Below are 19485 nucleotides of genomic sequence, written 5' to 3' on the forward strand. Positions count from 1 at the left end.
ATACTCACAAGAGGTCTTACCACCAGTAATTACGCAAATTGTAATTTTGCGGGTTTGATTTTTACTGAACGATGTTATTCTTTTACCGTGAAAGTCAATCGTGAACATTTGTTAAGTACGTATTTCATGAGAAAAATTGGTACCTGCGGCATTTGAACACCGGTGCATCGCTACACACGAACGCACCGGACGTCTTATCCTTTAGGCCACGACGACTCTAAGTTAGTGATCTGGGGGGCTTATGAACACGCACGGGTAGGCATCGTCACCTTTAGTCTTTTTATGGTTTTTTCACCTAACGCGATTCGATCTGTAGGGCAGCTGTGAATTTAGCATTGAATTTTGTGCTTTTTTTTTTAGTGAGGGCTTAAAGTTAGGGCTGTCTACACACTGCGTATTCACGAAATTAGAATTGGCTAAAACGTTAAACATTTATACATGGGTTTTTATATTTTCAATTTTTCGTCTCGCTTCGGGTTTCGATATTTGCATTGTATTTTTTTTTAATTATCCTTCCAGATTTTACCCTTCACACGATTAGTCAACCATATTATTATGTTATTCCATACCACTTCCGGGGAACTTTTTACGTGCAAGATACAATAAAACTTGTATCAAAATTCAAAACATGCTTCATACTACCAGGGTATTGATATGCTAACGTTATCAAATTGTCTAACCGAATATCAATCAGGATCCACTATATCTTTTTTAAATATGAATGATCCGCTTACTGGTGGCCCGGAGTCCTTTCCAGTTTCACCAGGACATGTGGGCGAGTGAAGGCTTAGCTAGGAGGAGTGGGTGTTGCTAACAGCTGTCCGAGCGCCTCCAAAGGAGACCTAACAGCTCAAGAGCAGCTGCTTCGCGAATGTATCTACTACCGGATCGGAATCGCGACCCGCTGAGAAGATCCGATGAGAAACTCAACGCGCGCGATCCATTATGTGTTACGTGGCTAAACATTGATCATTATCATAGTAATTGTTTATTTGGCCTCAAATGACGTCACCAGTTAAATCAGACAAATTGAGAGTAATTTTTGAAAAGCCACCCGCTTGTTGGCATTTCAGGGTAGATTTATGGCATAATGCCGTCATTGTACTTCAGGCACTAGTCGTTTCCCTAATGGTCCGAGATAAATTACCTCAGTGCCGTTTTCAACTATAGTATTTGTTATATTTTTGTATTAAGCTAGATGAATGAACAAGCTATCGGCTCACACGACTGCTTCGTGGCCGAAATAGGCAGGATGTTGGTATCCATCCATGCGCGTTCCCGTTGCATCCAAAATACAAACAGTGACAAGCACTTACTAAATTTTTTTATCTTGCCAAGGCCGAATCTTGACTAGGTGACTCTTGACCTAATGCGGTTTAGATTCCCGGTCAGGGTCATTAGTAGTCTAATAGCACTTATACTTGTCTAGTATTCTAGTATTGTCTAGTTTCAGGTAGGACCTCTGGTGGTAGGTGGTAGGACCTCTTGTGAGTTCTGCCTATTTCAGCCGTGAAACAGTAATGCGTTTCGGTTTGAAGGGTGGGGCAGCCGTTGTAACTATACTTGAGACCCTAGATCTGATATCTCAAGGTGGGTGGTGCATTTACGTCGTAGATGTCTATGGGCTCCAGTAAACACTTAACACCAGGTGGGCTGTGATGTCGTCCACCCATCTAAAAAAAAGGTAACGGTAACACATGAAAAATTCCAAGCATGGGCGCATCCAATGTAGAAAAAAATAATTTATCTAGAGATACTGAACCAAACTAAATAAATAAATAACCTTGTACCACGTATTTATCGGATGAACTATTTATCTTAATCTGTTTTGATACTGAAAATTTTTCTATATAGGTCTGTTTCTATGTATCTACGTATAGATTTATGTATAATAATGATTTTTTATCTAACTAAATCTATTTAATAACTATATATAAGTATATATTAGAATATCAATTTTATGTAATAACACAAAAAGGGACAAAGTTAAATAAATCGCGTTCTCTTGCGTTTTTCATATGCAATTTTGTATTTATAGCAGTTTGAGGTGAATGCTCACTAAAGATATAGGTTAATTTTATTATTACAGTTTATTTTTTGTTTTGTTACTGACTCCCTACGAATTACTACTTGAAAAATATAAAAAAAACCAGCAACAAAATTAGCAAATTCAAATCGCCTTCCAATATACGTTGTAAAATCTAAAACCAATAAAACAAATTGTTAAACGATAAAAAGCCAAACAAAAACCATTTAATAGAGCATCGAATACAGATAAGTTTACAAGCGGAATACGCATATCACATTAATTTAACTTTTATAAGACAATTCACTAGATAATTCTAGATATTTCTAAGGTTTCGACAAAGGAATATCTACGTCAGTACTGCGTAATTCGCCTGGTACCGTGTGTATGGGTAGCACTATCCGGATACAAGGGACGGTTCGCTAGGACATCTGCATATAGTTTTTAAATCCTTGCTATCTGTTTTATTAAAGTTCAAATCGGTGGTTGAACTAGAGCCCTTTGTGTTGTAGTTCTTACTGTAGTATATCTTGTATACTTTAAGGTCAGAATCAGGGTATTTCTTTTTCATTTTATTCAGTTTTCCTTTTTCGTTCCTCATTTTGAAATTAACTGTTTCAATGCGATCATATTTTTTTATGTCTCCCGTTTTAGAAAATTCATTTTCCGTATTTATCTTTACGTTAGACGTGCAACGGTCTGTTGTCTCAATAAATTCGCTAATAACTTTCTTGTTGTGTTGGGTTTTTGTTTGTGTTCTTTTAAATAACGATTCTCCAGTTTCTATTTCATTTGACTTTAGATTATTATCTTTATAGATATTTATGTTAATTGGTATATTAGTTGCTTTGTCGTTACCACAATTAGATTCTTTTGAATGTTTATTACCGATTGGAACAATATCGGGAATTTTTTCAGTAACATGTCCGAATTGTATACTCATATTTGGGACTGTATTAAGTGATTGATTGATTTTACCGAAGCAATTAGAAATGTTATTAGTAGTATTTAAATGACATATTCCTTGTTTCGTATCAAAATTATTCTCTTTGTATATTTTATGTAAAAGACTCAATTCAGTTGTTATATCATTTTGAATTGTTTCATAATATTTCTTTTTAAGCTTCGAATGTATTCCATGAATTTCTTTGTGCAGACTCGGCAGGCCTTGTGTCAGTTTACATAAGTCCCCTAAAATCAACAAAACGAATTCCTCATTGACTACTGACTTATTTGTTTTTTCTAAATTAACACAATTTTGTATTATTTCACTGGAGTAGTCGTTTGACTTCGATACATCATTCTCACATGTATGATCGCTAGTTTTCAATTTCTTGTAATTCTTTGGTACGTCCGACATCATGTAACAAGGAGTTTCATTATACGATCTATTAATTTCGGCGTTTGATTCAATATTTTTACGTTTATCTGATGTCATATAAAAAGAATGTTCGCTGTGTCCGCTTATGTAGGCTTTAGATGTGGCATCGCTACTGTAGATACGTTTGCCGTCTTCCAAATGTACAACTGGTTCGTTGATATACAAATTACTATTATTTCTATTGAATTCACGAAACATTTCACTAGACCCGTTATTGGTTTTCGAATTCAATTTGTCATTTTTATATTTTTTATCATTCGAAAATCTCAAACTAAGATGTCTACGCGTCGATTCAATGTTTTTCGATTTTAATTTTATAGTTATTGTAACGTCTGCGGCTTTATCAGAATCCGTGCTCGTTAATATTTGGTCTAAATCGTATTTAGAAAGATCTATTACAACCGATTGCTCGTTAACTGTCTTGCATAGATTTTCTCTATCTAATTCTTTCATGGTATTTTGTAAAGCTTCTTGCTTTTCATCTAGTTCCTTGTCCTTACTAGACCATTCTCTTTCGTTTTCTTTTTGTTTTGAAAATATCATAGCGACTCTGTTTAAAACATCTTTCACGTAATGGCTAGAATTATTGCCTTCGAGATTTGAGACACGATTACTTGGTGACATTTCGCATGCCAATATACTTTTAGATACTTTTTTTACAACAGCTTCGGTTAGAACGTCACACGCAGGAGCCGTTTCGCTTGCACTGAAGTTTATGCTCGTGTCTGTAGTGTTCAAACTGTCCTCCAGCACACCCAGATAGGCGTTCAAAAAGTCTTCGGCAATCTCAGCCGGCACCGAGGCTTCGCTTATGAGTTTTTTGATCGTGTACTGTATTTTAGGTATTTCGTTTGACGAATTCGAAGTGTCATTATAGTCGGACACGTTCGTATTATTATTCAAATTGTCGATTAAGGTTTTCGTTATTTTAATGTCTCTCTCGCGACTTTTGCTGCGTACGGTGTCGCAAAGGTAGATCGTGTTATTGAGCGGTCTCTCCAGTTCTTGGATTCGGCGCTCCTTTTCGTAGCTATCCGTATCTCGTATAGGACTATGGAAAACCGGCGAAATATTTTTTTCATTCGCACCCTTACGCGAAAACTTGTTAGATTTGAATTCGTGTAACAAATCACCGAAACCAAACTGGGTAGCGTGACTCTTATATCCGATGCCAATACCCGATAAATTAACATCTCTAGTGGAACTTCTAGATTTTGTGTTAGTCGATTTGGATATTTTAATCGTTTCTTTACACTGTTTCACATCGACACTGTCCAACCAGAATTCTATGAGAGTTCTGAACATAGCTTTCACGGGATATTTTGTTTTATCACAATCCTTTTCTAATACTTCCTTGATTATTTTACTTATATTCGTCCTCAAATCTCTTTCTTTACCAGTATCCTTGAATACGAAATCTACGAGTCTATCGACAATTTTATTGTGTTTAGAATCTGTTGTATTAACACGAATTTCATTACGTTTATCAAATATCTTAGGTCTGTTCGCCCCGTCGCGTTTTCGTTCGCTCGTCTGTTCGCCAAGCAACATATAATTGCCTAATGGCCTCCGCAGCTTCGGTTCCTCATACTCATTTCTATATTTGACGAGATTAGTCGATTTCCTCGATCTCCTCATTACGGAATTATTCTGACATTTCTTTCTGAAGAAATAACATTGCATATTTTGTTTATTCACAACTGCATTAACGATTTTGTTCGTTTGTCTTAAATGAATTAGAGCTTTCGTATCTACGGATTTAACACAAGCTGAATCTCTTTCTTTATAGCGTGGTTTATTATTTGCACCCAATTTCTTATCACTAACAATGTCTGTGCCGTTTTCTGTATTCGATCTGGGCATTGAATATACTTTGACGATGCGATCATCATTCGTAAATGTTTTTAAATCTTTCATAGGATCAAATTCGGTTGGTATCGAACCATTAAGCGTTTCGCTGTTGAATTCAGTGAGTCTCATAGAAGTATTAAATTCGGTTACGTTACTTGTTGATTTTGAAGTATCATATACACCTAATAAGAGAGAAAATTTTATAGAATGACTTAAAAAAAGAAATGTGTCTTAGTTCTGTCATTGCGACCTAGTTTCGTAATCATCAATGTTGGCCACTACCTTTATGGACAATGAAATTGTCAGAGACAAAAAAAAATACTGTTATTATGAAACAAATCCTAAATACACGAAAAAAGGGAGGAGGGATGAATTCATGTATAATCTATCTAATTTCATGAAACTAAAGATCGTACGTATCAAATTCTAATTTGAAAAAAGCTTCAAGGTTTATCTCCCCTACGTTATTCACAAATTCGATCTTCTAGAGAATAATAACGAAGAATCACGTAGGGGAATTCTAGAAATGTCATTCACTCATTATCATTCAAACATTCGTGCATAAGTGTGGTGTGGAGTGCTTACGGGAAGACGTGTCGGTCGCGGCCGGGTCGTCAAGAGGAGCATTGATCTTGGGTGCAGACTCCCTGGCTCCAAAGGTTAAGAGGTGTTGACGGTACAGCCTGAAATGATGTTTTAATTAAAACGTGGGAAGACCAGCTGACCACGCTCACCACTAGGTAACACATACCTGGTGGTGGAAGGTTACCAGAACCCACAGATTACAACGTTATGCAGCCAACCACCTTGAGACATGAAGTGGGATTCTCAATTGCATTGTATTCCAGCTATGAGCGCTTAGTTGTAACATTATGATTTTTTTTTATTGCTTGAATGGATGGACGACTGGAGCCCATAGACATCTACGACGTAAATGCGCCACCCACCTTGAGATATAAGTTCTAAGGTCTCAGTATAGTTACAACGGCTACCCCGCCCTTCAAACCGAAACGCATTACTGCTTCACGGCAGAAATAGGCAGGGCAGCGGTACCTACCCGTGCGGACTCACAAGAGGTCTTACCACCAGTAAGAACCAGCTATGAGCGTTTGGTTGTACCATATCCTATGCCCTTCGACTTAACCTAAGTGTACATCAGAACATCGTTAGTGTACAGTTAGAGCGGTGCTATTCTAAGTCGCGATGTCCATTCTCCATATGTCCAATATCTAAGCTCCCAACAATAACTTACCTGTGAGCTTTAAGCACACTGAGCCAAGTCCTGAAAACATCCGGAGTTTTCGCCCTCAAGTGGTATATGAACTCGTCCGCGTCTATGTCGATGCGGCGCCGTCTGGCCTTGGCCGAGATGACCGACAGACCGACATCCACCGAGCCGTGGAGCCGACCGCGGGCCACGTCGGCCGGTGAACGCGCGTAGACTAATATACCGCCGTCTACTACGAAGAACCTCTGGAACATAGTTCACATGTATTAGTAACGACCTCCTTTCAACAATGGACATAATTATTATGACTGAACTCATGATAACTACAAGACCAGCCGACGACAGCTGGAAGATCCTTCTTACCTTTTTGACCATAGTTAATTCTGTGCTGTATGTACCGACATAGGAATAAATTTTAGTGAGTCCGGTGCCACGTCAGTGGCGCTGTTCTACGCCACTACACATCCATCTCTTAGAAAGGTGGTCGTTGGGTTACATCTGGTCTGCAGGGTCGACCACGGTAGCCCTTTCTACGTACCCCGGGGTTGGGTCTCAGGCGGAGATCCGACTATAGAGCTAAAAAACTGGGCAGTCATTAGGCAGACGAGCGTACGGCCCACCTACTGGTGAGTGGTTACGGTCGCTCATGGACGTCAGCAATGCCAGGGGCAGAGCCAAGCCGCTGCCTACCGTTCGAAATATCTCCTGCTAAGCCGACCGACGCTAGATTAGCAATACACCAGACCTCACCTTGTGCCATCCTTTTAACGGCCATTTCCTCTTCTTATGCAAATACCCGTTGAAGACGTCCGGCCTCTTCTCGAAGCGCTGGCCATCCTTAAGGCCTTCGAGCACTTCCCACTCGCTGCCACGACGACGACTGCGAACGCGTCATAATTGGGAATGTTTCATCTATACTACTATATAAATCTACAGTGGTTGTTACGGATGTTCCGTTATAACTACTGAACCGTGCATCCGATTGACTTGAAACTTGGTATCCATGTAGAAAATACATGCACTTAATGTGCTGCCAAGCCCTCTCAATGGGAGCGCTTGGCAGCACAGCGGCCAGAATGGCGCAGGATGGTGAACAGCAAAGTACGCGAGTTCGAGGATCAGCGTAAAGCTGACCTTGATTACAAACGCGACCAGGCCCGCCCACCTGCTGCTATAACCTATAATTATGAGAACGGCGTGCTTACGTGCCCTCAATGCGCAAGGAGTTTTGCCGCGAAGATAGGCTATATAAGCCATCTTCGAGCGCACGAGCGCCAAATCGACGGATAGGAGTCAAAGTGGTCGCCATGGCCGAAATCGGTCGGATGAATCATCATCATCAATATTTATATGAGTGTTGGATTCCCTACATCAGTTGCGGGGGCTTTAATGATGAGAATCTTTGTGGGGGTGAAAAATAATAGGGTTAATTTTAAATGACCAGCGAAGCGGACGGGTACAGCTGGTCAAAAGATAAAATCAATAGGTCACGTGAGGTACGTCAATTTGCTGTATAATGACTCTGGCATTACCCGTCCTACGTACATTGTACTATGCCAACGACAAGCCAAAATCGATACAGTTTTGAAACAATCACGAAATATTTCGATGCCTCCAATGAACACTACGTTAACTCCAAATTCGTAGGAGGAGCGTTTAAACGAAAAAAGTTGATAAAATCTTTATTATTGCAGATATATTTATGGTGTTTTTGTGTAACCAGCTGATTTACTCTTGTTTCGAACCCCATCAATGATAATTAATTGTAATACTTTTAGCATAGTGAAGCGATTTGCGTGAAAAACGAAAATTTCAAAATTTTGAGTCAGAGTTACGATACGAGAAAAAAAAAACTTTGAATGACAGAGTTTGGTTCGTTATTTGCATCCTTTTTCTGAAGTGTATTATTATTTCTGTCAATAATAAAAAAGAATTACCATATTTCTACTAATGAGCGACCCTAAAGCATAATTTTGTCTAGGTTATGGGTACTTTATACAGAAGACAAAAGACGGAAGATGGATGGTACCTACTGGTGGTAGGACCTCTTGTGAGTCCGCACGGGTAGGTACCACCACCCCGCCTGTTTCTGTCGTGAAGCAGTAATGCGTTTCGGTTTGAAGGGTGGGGCAGCCGTTGTACCTATACTGAGACCTTGGAACTTATATCTCAAGGTGGTTGGCGCATTTACGTTGTAGATGTCTATGGGCTCCAGTAACCACTTAACATCAGGTGGGCTGTGAGCTCGTCCACCCATCTAAGCAATAAATAAAAAAAAACTTTAAAAAAATACTAGCTTTTGCCCGCGACTCCGTTCGCGTGAAATAATTACTTTGGCATAACACAAAATTTTACCCCCACTTCATTTACGTAGAAAATGAAAATATTTTTGAATTGTAGAATGTTAAGGAGCTATTTAAACCCCTATCATGAAACATTCTTTATTGGTGCTCCACTTGTATCGGTCTTACCGTGATGTTATATAGCCTATAGCCTTCCTCAATAAATGGGTTATCTAACACTGAAAGAATTTTTCCGATCGGACCAGTAGCTCCTGAGATTAGCGCGTTCAAACAAACAAACTCTTCAGCTTTATAATATTAGTATAGATTATCTTCGATAGGGAATCGAACGCGAACCCCAGCAGCAGTTGGTGCAGCAGTCAAGGAGGTCAAATTTACCAACTAGGCGATCTCAAGGTACTTATATCTCACCTGCGAGACTTCCCGCTCCTTGGGGGAGCTACCTGAGGCTTGACGATCCTGTCCCCGCTGTCTGCGGAGAGTGAGGCTGTCTCACCGGAGCAATCAGAGTCGGATGGAGCCCTGCGCAGCGCCGCCGCCCTACCAGCCGCGCCACGCCGCCGCTCCCCTGGAAACACAACAGTAAACCAATCTCAGTAGTCAACACTTCAACCAGACAGCGCAGCTCACCCCAAGGACTCCTGGTTGATGGAGCCTTCGAGACGAAACTACTCAGGCTGGATTATCAAGTATTTTTTTCTAGATTACCGTATTGCTTGTAACCGTTCAATTATACCGCAAACCAAATCGACATTACAACGGGTCATATCATTCGATCACGCGAATTAAATACGATCGCCCGTTAAAACGGTATGAGCGGAAGTAAAATGTAAGCTGTTATTTTATTAACTAGCTGGGGCAGTAGTTGGCGCTCCAGTCCCTGCTGGGCCCAAGATGATGGACATCAGCATCGGGCAATCATTCGTCTAATGAACCGGTTTCTTTGATTTATGTCTGGGTGTTTAATATCTTTTTTTTAGACGGGTGGACGAGCTCACAGCCCACCTGGTGTTAAGTGGTTACTGGAGCCCATAGACATCCACAACGTAAATGCGCCACCCACCTTGAGATATAAGTTCTAAGGTCTCAAGTATAGTTACAACGGCTGCCCCGCCCTTCAAACCGAAACGCATTACTGCTTCACGGCAGAAATAGACAGGGTGGTGGTACCCACCCGTGCGGACTCACAAGAGGGTCCAACCACTAGTAAGTTAACACTGGTCATCCTATTATCATCGGTCCTTGACATCGAATCAGTGAAAATTATGTTCAAAATAAATGTATAGGTATATATTTCATATTACTACAGGTATCAGGAGTCGTATATAGCATATAAACTCGTACGGGCGTATCTGGTATAGCTCCTTAGGCTACACAGCGCATAGGTAGGGGGGAAAAAGCACGAAAATATCCTAAGACGGTTTTGTTATACCGATCCTAATGTACAAAAAGGAATACTGAACGAATTCTTTTGTCACTACTCAATTGAGATAAACGTATTGTGAAATAATCGCTAAAGTGTCGGCGCTTTCTACCGGTAATAGGGGTTATTGTGAGCTGCACGTGTGGATTCAATTTCAAAGAGCGTTGACGGTATTCGATAGTCGCTTATCAGATGAGTTGTAACGCCATCTATCGGCCATGAAGATAAAAAAATCTACACAGCACTCCTGCTTTGCCTCAGGAACCCGGTCATCGTTCTCGTCGAAACCGTCGCTTGCGACGAAGGGCTAGACGAGTAAATTAACCCATAGACACAGCCCACTGAGTTTCTCGCCGGATCTTCTCAGTGGGTCGCGTTTCCGATCCGGTGGTAGATTCTGCGAAGCACGGCTCTTGCTAGGGTTCGTGTTAGCAACGTCCTCAGGTTTGAGCACCGTGAGCTCACCTACTATTTAAGTTTACGCTGAATAGCCTCTCAAGGCTCTCAGCTTAGGTAGTACAGAAAAATAAAAGCGTCAGGAACCAGCAGTCAAAGATGCCTGCCACAGTTAATATCTTTGGTATTCAAATCAAAACCAAATCAAATCAAAAAAAATTTATTCAACATAAATGAAAGTACATACTTGTTGAACGTCATAAGAACTACCGCCAATTCACAAGAACTAGCCTCCGCCCTGAGAAGAATTGGCAAGAAACTCAGCGGGCATGTCTTTTTTTTTTTTAATAAGAAATTATTATTTATTAATTTTTTAATATTATTTTTTTTTTTTAATATTATTTTTTTACAATGAGTATTATAACGTAACAATTACTACAATATTGGAATGCCCGGAGCGAGCAACTCATTCCCACTTTGTGCAATCCTCTAGCCGCCGATTATTATATTTACTCTATTGCCGATTACGATATTGCCGAGTCACAAATGTCAATGACACCTTGAACGTGAAAACTGCATGCTCTTCTGCTATTAGAAGATTTTTATTTTGGGATATTCTAGCTCTGTCCAGGGACCACGGAAACGTCGAAAATTGTAAAATTTAAACCAACGAACCCGATGTTTATACAATGATTTGGTGCCAAATAATAATTGCGTCCGGCTACTCGCACGCCATCCTAGATATCAATCGTGGTGAAAAATTTGGCTGTTTGCCACCGCGATATAAATTTTACAATGTATGTATGTGTGTACATTGTATACGTTCGGAAATCTACGTTCCCTTCTGGTCCGTAGTTCGATGATGTCACCGGCGAAAGTTTGAAACTCACTACGTCATTTTCAGATTTATTTTCATTGTAAAACTATCTCCGTATTCATTCTAGAACGAATCTGTACTTAATCTATACTAATATTATAAAGAGAAAAGATTTGTTTGTTTGTTTGTATTGAATAGGCACCGAAACTCCTGAACCGATTTGAAAAATTCTTTCATTGTTTAGAAGCTACACTATTCCTGAGTGACATATTTGAAAAAAATTAGAGATCCTTACTAAAACTCCAATAATGTAACCCAAGGTGTAAAAAAATTACCTAAAGTATTATTTACATCGCGTGCCCTGCGTAAAATATTAATGATAGAATAAAATAATGTACTACGACTTTGTAGAACACACTATTATTTACAAAAAGGGTCGTGACAGCATATGTCTAACTATTATAGTTATGCCGCAATAAGTGTTCTTTTATATAAAAAAATAAAACAACGTCAAATATCGTTGAAATTTTTGTTAAAGACCCGAGCGGAGCCGGAGGGGGCCGCTTGTAGTATTATAAATTTGAAAGCGTCTTTGTTTGTTTGTACGGTCGTTTGTCCTCCTTTCAAGTCGAAGTAACGGTTTGACATGATTTTATCCAGCATATCACGCGTACCCGCACGAGTAGGTACCACCACCCTGCCTATTTCTGCCGTGAAGCAGTAATGCGCTTCGGTTTGAAGGGTGGGGCAGCCGTTGTAACTATACGTGAGACCTTCGAACTTATATGTCACGACGGATGGCGCATTTACGTTGTAGATGTCTATGGGCTCCAGTAACCACTTAACACCGTGTGTGCTGTGAGATCGTCCATCCATCTAAACAATAATAAATAAATAAAATATTCTTACAAACGTTCACGTTTATAATACACTAGCGACCCGCCCTCGCTTCGCTTCGGAAACATTAAAACACACATGAAACCAAAAAAAAAATAAAAAAAAGTAGCCTATGTTCATCAGGGACAATGTCGGCTTCTAATGGAAAAATAATTTTTCAAATCGGTCCAGTAGTTTTGGAGCCTATTCGAAACAAACAAACAAACAAATCTTTCCTCTTTATAATATTATTAGTATAGAAATATTAGTAAGATAATACATTACTAATCGATTTTACTCTCTGTTACTAACGCCCTGAGAGAAGCCGAAAACCGAAGCAAATGGAAGCTGAGGGTACAAAGAGCCACGAAGGGCTTTCAAGGACACGACCCTCAGCAATGAAGTATTCGACTAAGAAGAAGAAGAGAATCGATTTTACTCGATGTAGTTCCCAAATTCCAATGGCGACGCAGACGAAACCGCGGGCCCAAAACATAAGACTATCCCATTCGACGAATCAATTCCTTTTCACAAGAGAATTCGGTCAAATTTCCCAGTCAAGATGACTTTTTATCTCTCTCGGGGCCCGATATTGATTTTATCCGACGATATTTGCCGAGTCTCCCAACGAACGTTATTGGCTCGGATTCATTTGAAATTAAAGACTATTGTGATTGAGTATCTTCTTCACACTTTATTGTGAATATTCGGGTTTGATTTTTCAAGGAAAAAAATACGGCTAATTAAAAAAAAATATGCAAGATTTACGAAGAAAGAAGATATATGCTGTTTTTAATGTTTTTTTTATTTTATACTAGCTACCCGCCTTCGCTTCGCTTCGGAAACATTAAATTGTTTTATTGATAGCTGAGTCCCGCGATGTTACCCGCGGTCATTGTCGAACCGCGGTTGACGCTGTGGGGCGAAGCTAGTCTAAAAAAGTAGCCTAAGTTACTAATTATATAAAAATTGGTCCAGCCGTTCCAGAGTTTAGCCGGAACAAACAGACAGACAGACAGACAGACAAAGATTGTAAAAAATGTTATTTTGGTGTATGTACCGTATATATATTATATTCATATGCATGTAATAAAAAGCGGTTTACAAACGGACACTCCAATTTTATTTACATGTATAGGGAATTAAATTTTGCGTGGTAATAGTTATTATATACATAGAACTGATAACGAATAGTAAGTACATCCGAGCGTTAATCAGCTACTGTGTGTAACATTTTTGATTACAGCGTAACAATTCAAAAAGGATCTAATAAATGATTAATAAATTCACAGGACAATGGACAGCAGTATCTTTGAGTACTATAGCAGCATGTTGCCATCGCATTTACTAGTATTAGCCCGTATTCTGACCTAATACGGACAGATACCGTCCTTGCATATTTTTCCAGCGAAGTAATTAGTCGTTGGATTCAAAAGACGTTACTCAAACAACACAATTGAAACTCCTTTGTCACCTTAATATCAGGTGGCCCGTGAGCACAATTAGTTTTTTATAAAGAAAGAGATGAATGTAATCTGAGCGCACAATGATATTTGTACCAAAGTAATGAAGATTTTGAAATCGCCGTGGCCTAAGGGATAAGACGCATATCAAGATTCATATCAAACGATGCATCGGTGTTCGAATCCCGCTGGCAAGTACCCATTTATCTAAAGACTAGCGACCCGCCCTCGCTTCGCTTCGGAAACATTAAAACACACATGAAAAAAAAAAAAAATTTTTTTTTTTAAAAAGTAGCCTATGTTCATCAGGGACAATGTCGGCTTCTAATGGAAAAAGAATTTTTCAAATCGGTCCAGTAGTTTCGGAGCCTATTCGAAACAAACAAACAAACAAATCTTTCCTCTTTATAATATTAGTATAGAAATACGTACCTACTTAACAAATTAGGTTTACGATTGACTCCTACAGTGAAAGAATAACATCGTCTAATGAAAATCAAACCCGCAAAATTATAGTTTGCTTAATTACTGGTGGTTACCATTGGTACCACCACCCCGCCTATTTCTGGCGTCAAGCTGTAATGCGTTCTGCAAAAACAGTAACTGCAGCCGTTGTACTGTAAAAACAGAGACTCTACAACTCATATATCAAGGTGGGTGGCGGCATTTACGTTATGGATGTCTATGGGCTCCGGTAACCACTTGAAACCAGGTTGGGGTGTGCTCGTCCACCCATATATATAAGCAATAAACAAAATGACTACATCTCATGTATTGACATTTGTCGCGGCGTTTGTAGCCTATGCCTTCTGTTAGCTACTTCACTAGACGGCCAATGATTGAGGGCTTTAAAAACAAAACAACATCATTCAATTTTCAGATTCACGTCTCAGTATTAGACGAATGTGGCGGCAGTGGGTCATGCACGCCTGCATTGCGACACAAATACGGCCATGTTGCTGTGCAATCCGTACACTCGCATTAGTTCATTACGGCTATTTTCATAGTTGGGCCACGTTTTTTTTTTCTTTCCTTCCTAAGCTGATAGCCTTGAGATGCTATTTCAGCGGAACCTTAACTAGTACGTGAGCTCACGGGGCTCAAACCTGAGGACGTTGCTAACACGAACCCTAACAAGAGCCGTGCTTCGCAGAATCTACCGCCGGATCGGAAACGCGACCCACTGAGAAGATCCGGCGAGAAACTCAGTGGGCTGTGTCTGAGGGTTAATTTACTCGTCGAGCCCTTCTTCGCAAGCGTCGGGTTCAACGAGAACGGTGACCGGACTTGCGTCACGAAACTACGCAGAACTTTACTCGAATGATTCTTGACACGTTGAAGGCCGGGATAGAAATCATGTTTAGTCCGAGGGGCCGCGGTGGACACCCTGCGACCTCCAATAAGCGGGGTCCAGGGGGGCCGTGACGGACTTCGCTATCTACGCCACAAAAGTCTTGAGATGGGTGGCAGCATTTACATTGTCAACGTCTTATTAGCTCCGTTAACCACTTAAAACCAGATGGGCCGGGATCTGGGCCACCCACCTGAGCAATAAGAAGGCATAAAGTGGCTCCAATCTATCTCGTTTCGTGGACTTCGTGGCGACTAAGAGGGAGACAGAGATTCGCCAGGGTATGGACTGCTGCATTCTCCCAGTATTGCGAAGTAATACAATTGGGACCTCGACCTCATGCTTCTAGTTCGGTGGCAGCCGTAATAGTATCCACTTATAACCTAACCATAGATGGATCGTCGAGAAGACTCGAGAACATTCCAGAACTTTTTTATTTTATTGCTTAGATGGGTGGACGAGCTCACAGCCCAACTGGTGTTAAGTGGTTACTGGAGCCCATAGACATCCACAACGTAAATGCGCCACCCACCTTGACATATAAGTTCTGAGGTCTCAGTATAGTTACAACGGCTGTCCCGCCCTTCAAACCGAAACGCATTACTGCTTCACGGCAGAAATAGGCAGGGTTATATAATACTTACGTTTGTTCTCATGGAGCGTGTCGTTCGCATGCTTGCCGCTTTGACTCATGTCTTTGCCGCTACAGGCGTCCACTAGCAACCATCTTATGTCACCTGAGGAAGACGAGATGAAAGAGTATTAGATTTCTTTTTTTATGTAGAGCTTTTAAGAAACGGTCCGAGTATATTAATTGCATAACTAGAGTCTATAAACGCTTTTACTTTGAGACATGAGACTAGTCTCAATTAGACTCACTCAGTAAAAACAAAAAACATACCACTTTTTTTCTTTTTTTTTTATTGTCCTTATAGACAGACGAGGATACGGCCCACCTGATGATGAGTGGTTACCGTCGCCCATGGACTTCAACAATGCCAGGGGCAGAGCAACCCGCTGCCTACCGTTAAGTACTCTCCACAAGCCTCGTATTTCTCTCGGGAGATAATCATGCATTCCCGCCTGAAGAGTGGCACAATGATATATCTGAGTCTTCGAACTCATATCTCGAGACATCTGATGAAATTCACGGTGCGTTCACAAAAATCATGGCCAGTCTTGAACCCCAGACGTGTGTAATGTTTATGGACATCAGTGTGCTTAGCGCGAGTTTTTTAACGTTCTCGATAGCGTAAAAGTTAACTCAAATTTGTATGGAGTTAGAACAGCGCCCCTAGCGGCAAACTTAGGCAAACGTTCTAACTCAATAGAAATATGAGTTAACTTTGGAACGTTTGGAACCTCTAGGTCTGCGGAGGGACTTCGGTTCCCTCTGTATTTTGTACCGTATGTTCCATGGGGAGTGCTCTGAGGAATTGTTCGAGATGATACCGGCATCTCGTTTTTACCATCGCACCGCCCGCCACCGGAGTAGAGTTCATCCATACTACCTGGAGCCACTGCGGTCATCCACAGTGCGTTTCCAGAGGTCTTTTTTGCCACGTACCATCCGGCTATGGAATGAGCTCCCCTCCACGGTGTTTCCCGAGCGCTATGACATGTCCTTCTTCAAACGAGGCTTGTGGAGAGTATTAAACGGTAGGCAGCGGCTTGGCTCTGCTCCTGGCATTGCTGAAGTCCATGGGCGACGGTAACCACTCACCATCAGGTGGGCCGTATGCTCGTCTGCCTACAAGGGCAATAAAAAAAAAAAAAAACTTTTACGCTATCGAGACCGTGAAAAAACTCGCACTAAGCACATAGAGATGTTGGCTAGAAATGGAACACAAAGAAACTGATAAGAGTGAATGTAAACATGCAATTACGTCATTCATTACAAGGAGCGTTCCAATTCATGTTATTACGAGTATAAATAAATGTTTTTCATTCAATAATTGCTTCAGACAATATAACGAAAGAGTATTGTTAATAATCTGAAGTTACGATAAAATCGCGCTTTGAGTGTTTTGAAGGCGATAATGTAACGTTATAATTAAAACTGCTTCAATTTTAACTGGGCTTTTTTTTTTTTTTTACTGTCATTATATTATTTCCGAACTAACTTGTAACTATACTTGAGACCTTAGAACTTATATCTCAAGGTGGGTGGCGCATTTACGCTATAGATGTCTTTGGGTTCCAGTAACCACTTAACAACAGGTGGGCTGTGAGCTCGTCCACCCATCTAAGCTATAAAAAAAAACGTGATATTATACTGTATGAGTAGTTTTAGTTGGGTCTTTAACTCGGGAAGACCGAAGATAATGTAGCGCTTAAGAAGCAGCTTAGAGGGGAGACGTCATCTCGGATCCTCCCGATCCACTAACGATGCTTTTCGGTACCCCAAGCACCGGTCATCGTTCTCGTCGAACCCGTCGCTTGCGACGAAGGGCTCGGCGAGTAAATTAGCCCACAGATACAGCCCACCGAGTTTATCGCCGGATCTTCTCAGTGGGTCGCGTTTCCGATCCGGTGGTAGATTCGTGAAGCACGGCTCTTGCTAGGGTTCGTGTTAGCAACGTCGTCAGGTTTGAGCCCCGTGCGCTCACCTACTAGCCCGGTGACGCTGATATGGTCTCTCTAGACCATCAGCTGGGTAAAAAAAAATTAGAGTGGGTCTCATTTCAGAGGCGGATAGTACGTTATCGAATTAGTTGCTCGAAACACACCGAAGATGAGCGATAATGATAACCCATTAGATAAGCCCACTGAGTTTCTTGCCGGGTTTTCTCAGTAGGTCGCGATTCCAACCCAGTGCTTGATTCTGCGAAGCACCTGTCTTACTAGGGCTAGTGTTAGCAATTTCTCTCAGGTTGAGCCCGTGAGCTCACCTACCCGCCCGGGCGTAGCTGCAATAGTCCCTTTAGCTTCCAGCGAATAAATAGGTAAAATAAACCATCAGATAATGGCTGACTATCAGATTATTTTTCCGGTCAAAAGTAATGGAGACTCAATATTGGAATTCATTAATTTACCTTGTCGTCCGCAGTTATATGGTCAGAGGAAAGATTCCAATTTAGAACTCGCAACTATTACGTGCGACAATTGATGGAGCAATTAAACTGTGGTCTGTCTCTTGCGTTCGCTGTTAGCTATAGACACGATCGAAAGAGACAGAAACCAGTATTGCTGTTGCGTATTCGCGATATGCGAAATATACCCGGAACCGCTGCGTTCGTTGACGGTGCGTGTTCAGAGAGAATTTTTACAACGCATTATCAGACTCTGGAACGAATTCCCCTACACCTACTATGAACTAAAACCGATGACTTTTGGCTAATAATGAATGTGCGCAAGAATCATTTTTTACATACCTATCAGAGCAAAGGGATGCTTCGTTTTCATTCTCGCATATGATGACACAACCTCGAAATGATGATTAAAATACACTGTCACATTCTTTTTAATCACTCAAGTTAATCAACATTTCTGATGACTTCAATGAGAAATACACGCTGTGTGTGTAGTTCTTTAGTTTTTATACCAACGTAAAGTTGTTTAAAGCATTCAAAGGAATCCCACACAAGCACAACGACGACATGACCGTATACATGAAATATCGGTTGTAAACTAAAAAAATATAACTTATCAATTTATCGATTGATAACTTAACTCTTGTCTTTTTTATCTCGTTTAAACTAATTATCATTTTATTATTGTTGTCTTTTTTTTTAACAAAATAATAGCACTGAGGTTTTTTTTTAGTACCTAAGCTGATGGTCTTGAGAGACCATTTCAGCGTAGCCTCAACTAGTAGGTGAGCTCACGGAGCTCAAACCTGACGTCGCTGCTAATACTAGCCCTAGCAAGAGCAGTGCTTCGCAGAACCTACCACCGGATCGGAAACGCGGCCCACTGAGAAGATCCGGCGTGAAACTCAGTGGGCTGTGTCTGAGTGTTACCTCCTATATGGCTAAGACAAAGATCGAAGTCCTATATAGTTGCATTGTCGGCTGCTTCATCTCCCAATGCGTGAGCGTGCTTCGTGGCAAGATACCTAGGATGGTGGACTCAACTTGTGCGATCTCAAAATACGCCCTACTACCATCAATCCAACTGCGTAACACAAAAGCACTGACGTCAATCGCTTTGAAGTTGAGGAAAACACGTTCGCAAAATTATATATCAGATACCAAGGTCGACTATCCCAACGTGCTTCTGCCGCACCCCTGAAGTGACTGCGTGACCGAATTAACTTGACTTGTTTTTGTTTACTCTTTTTTTTATTACTTAGATGGGTGGACGCCACCCACCTTGAGATATAAGTTCTAAGGTCTCAAGTATAGTTACAACGGCTGTCCCACCCTTCA

At 40.8% G+C, this 19485-nt stretch overlaps 1 protein-coding gene across 6 annotated transcripts in view; it reads right to left on the reverse strand.

Annotated features, from left to right (window-relative positions):
- The window catches only part of LOC114250199 (oxysterol-binding protein-related protein 3), a 47138-nt gene that overhangs the window by 23491 nt on the left and 4162 nt on the right, over positions 1-19485 (reverse strand). For 5 of the 6 annotated variants that reach the window (XM_089735657.1, XM_089735656.1, XM_089735655.1 and 2 more), the window contains exons 2-6: positions 15760-15852; positions 9201-9357; positions 7237-7366; positions 6511-6731; positions 5844-5941 (exon numbers count right to left, since the gene is read on the reverse strand). In XM_089735657.1, coding sequence (XP_089591783.1) covers positions 5844-5941; positions 6511-6731; positions 7237-7366; positions 9201-9357; positions 15760-15808 — 655 coding nt within the window. In that variant the 5' untranslated portion in view covers positions 15809-15852. Of the gene's footprint in view, positions 1-2223; positions 5441-5843; positions 5942-6510; positions 6732-7236; positions 7367-9200; positions 9358-15759; positions 15853-19485 lie in introns of those variants that run through there. The other variant, XM_089735652.1, reaches the window with a different exon arrangement.

The sequence above is a fragment of the Bombyx mandarina genome, chromosome 20, assembly GCF_030267445.1.
Source record: "Bombyx mandarina strain Sakado chromosome 20, ASM3026744v2".
Taxonomy (NCBI): Eukaryota; Metazoa; Arthropoda; class Insecta; order Lepidoptera; family Bombycidae; genus Bombyx; species Bombyx mandarina.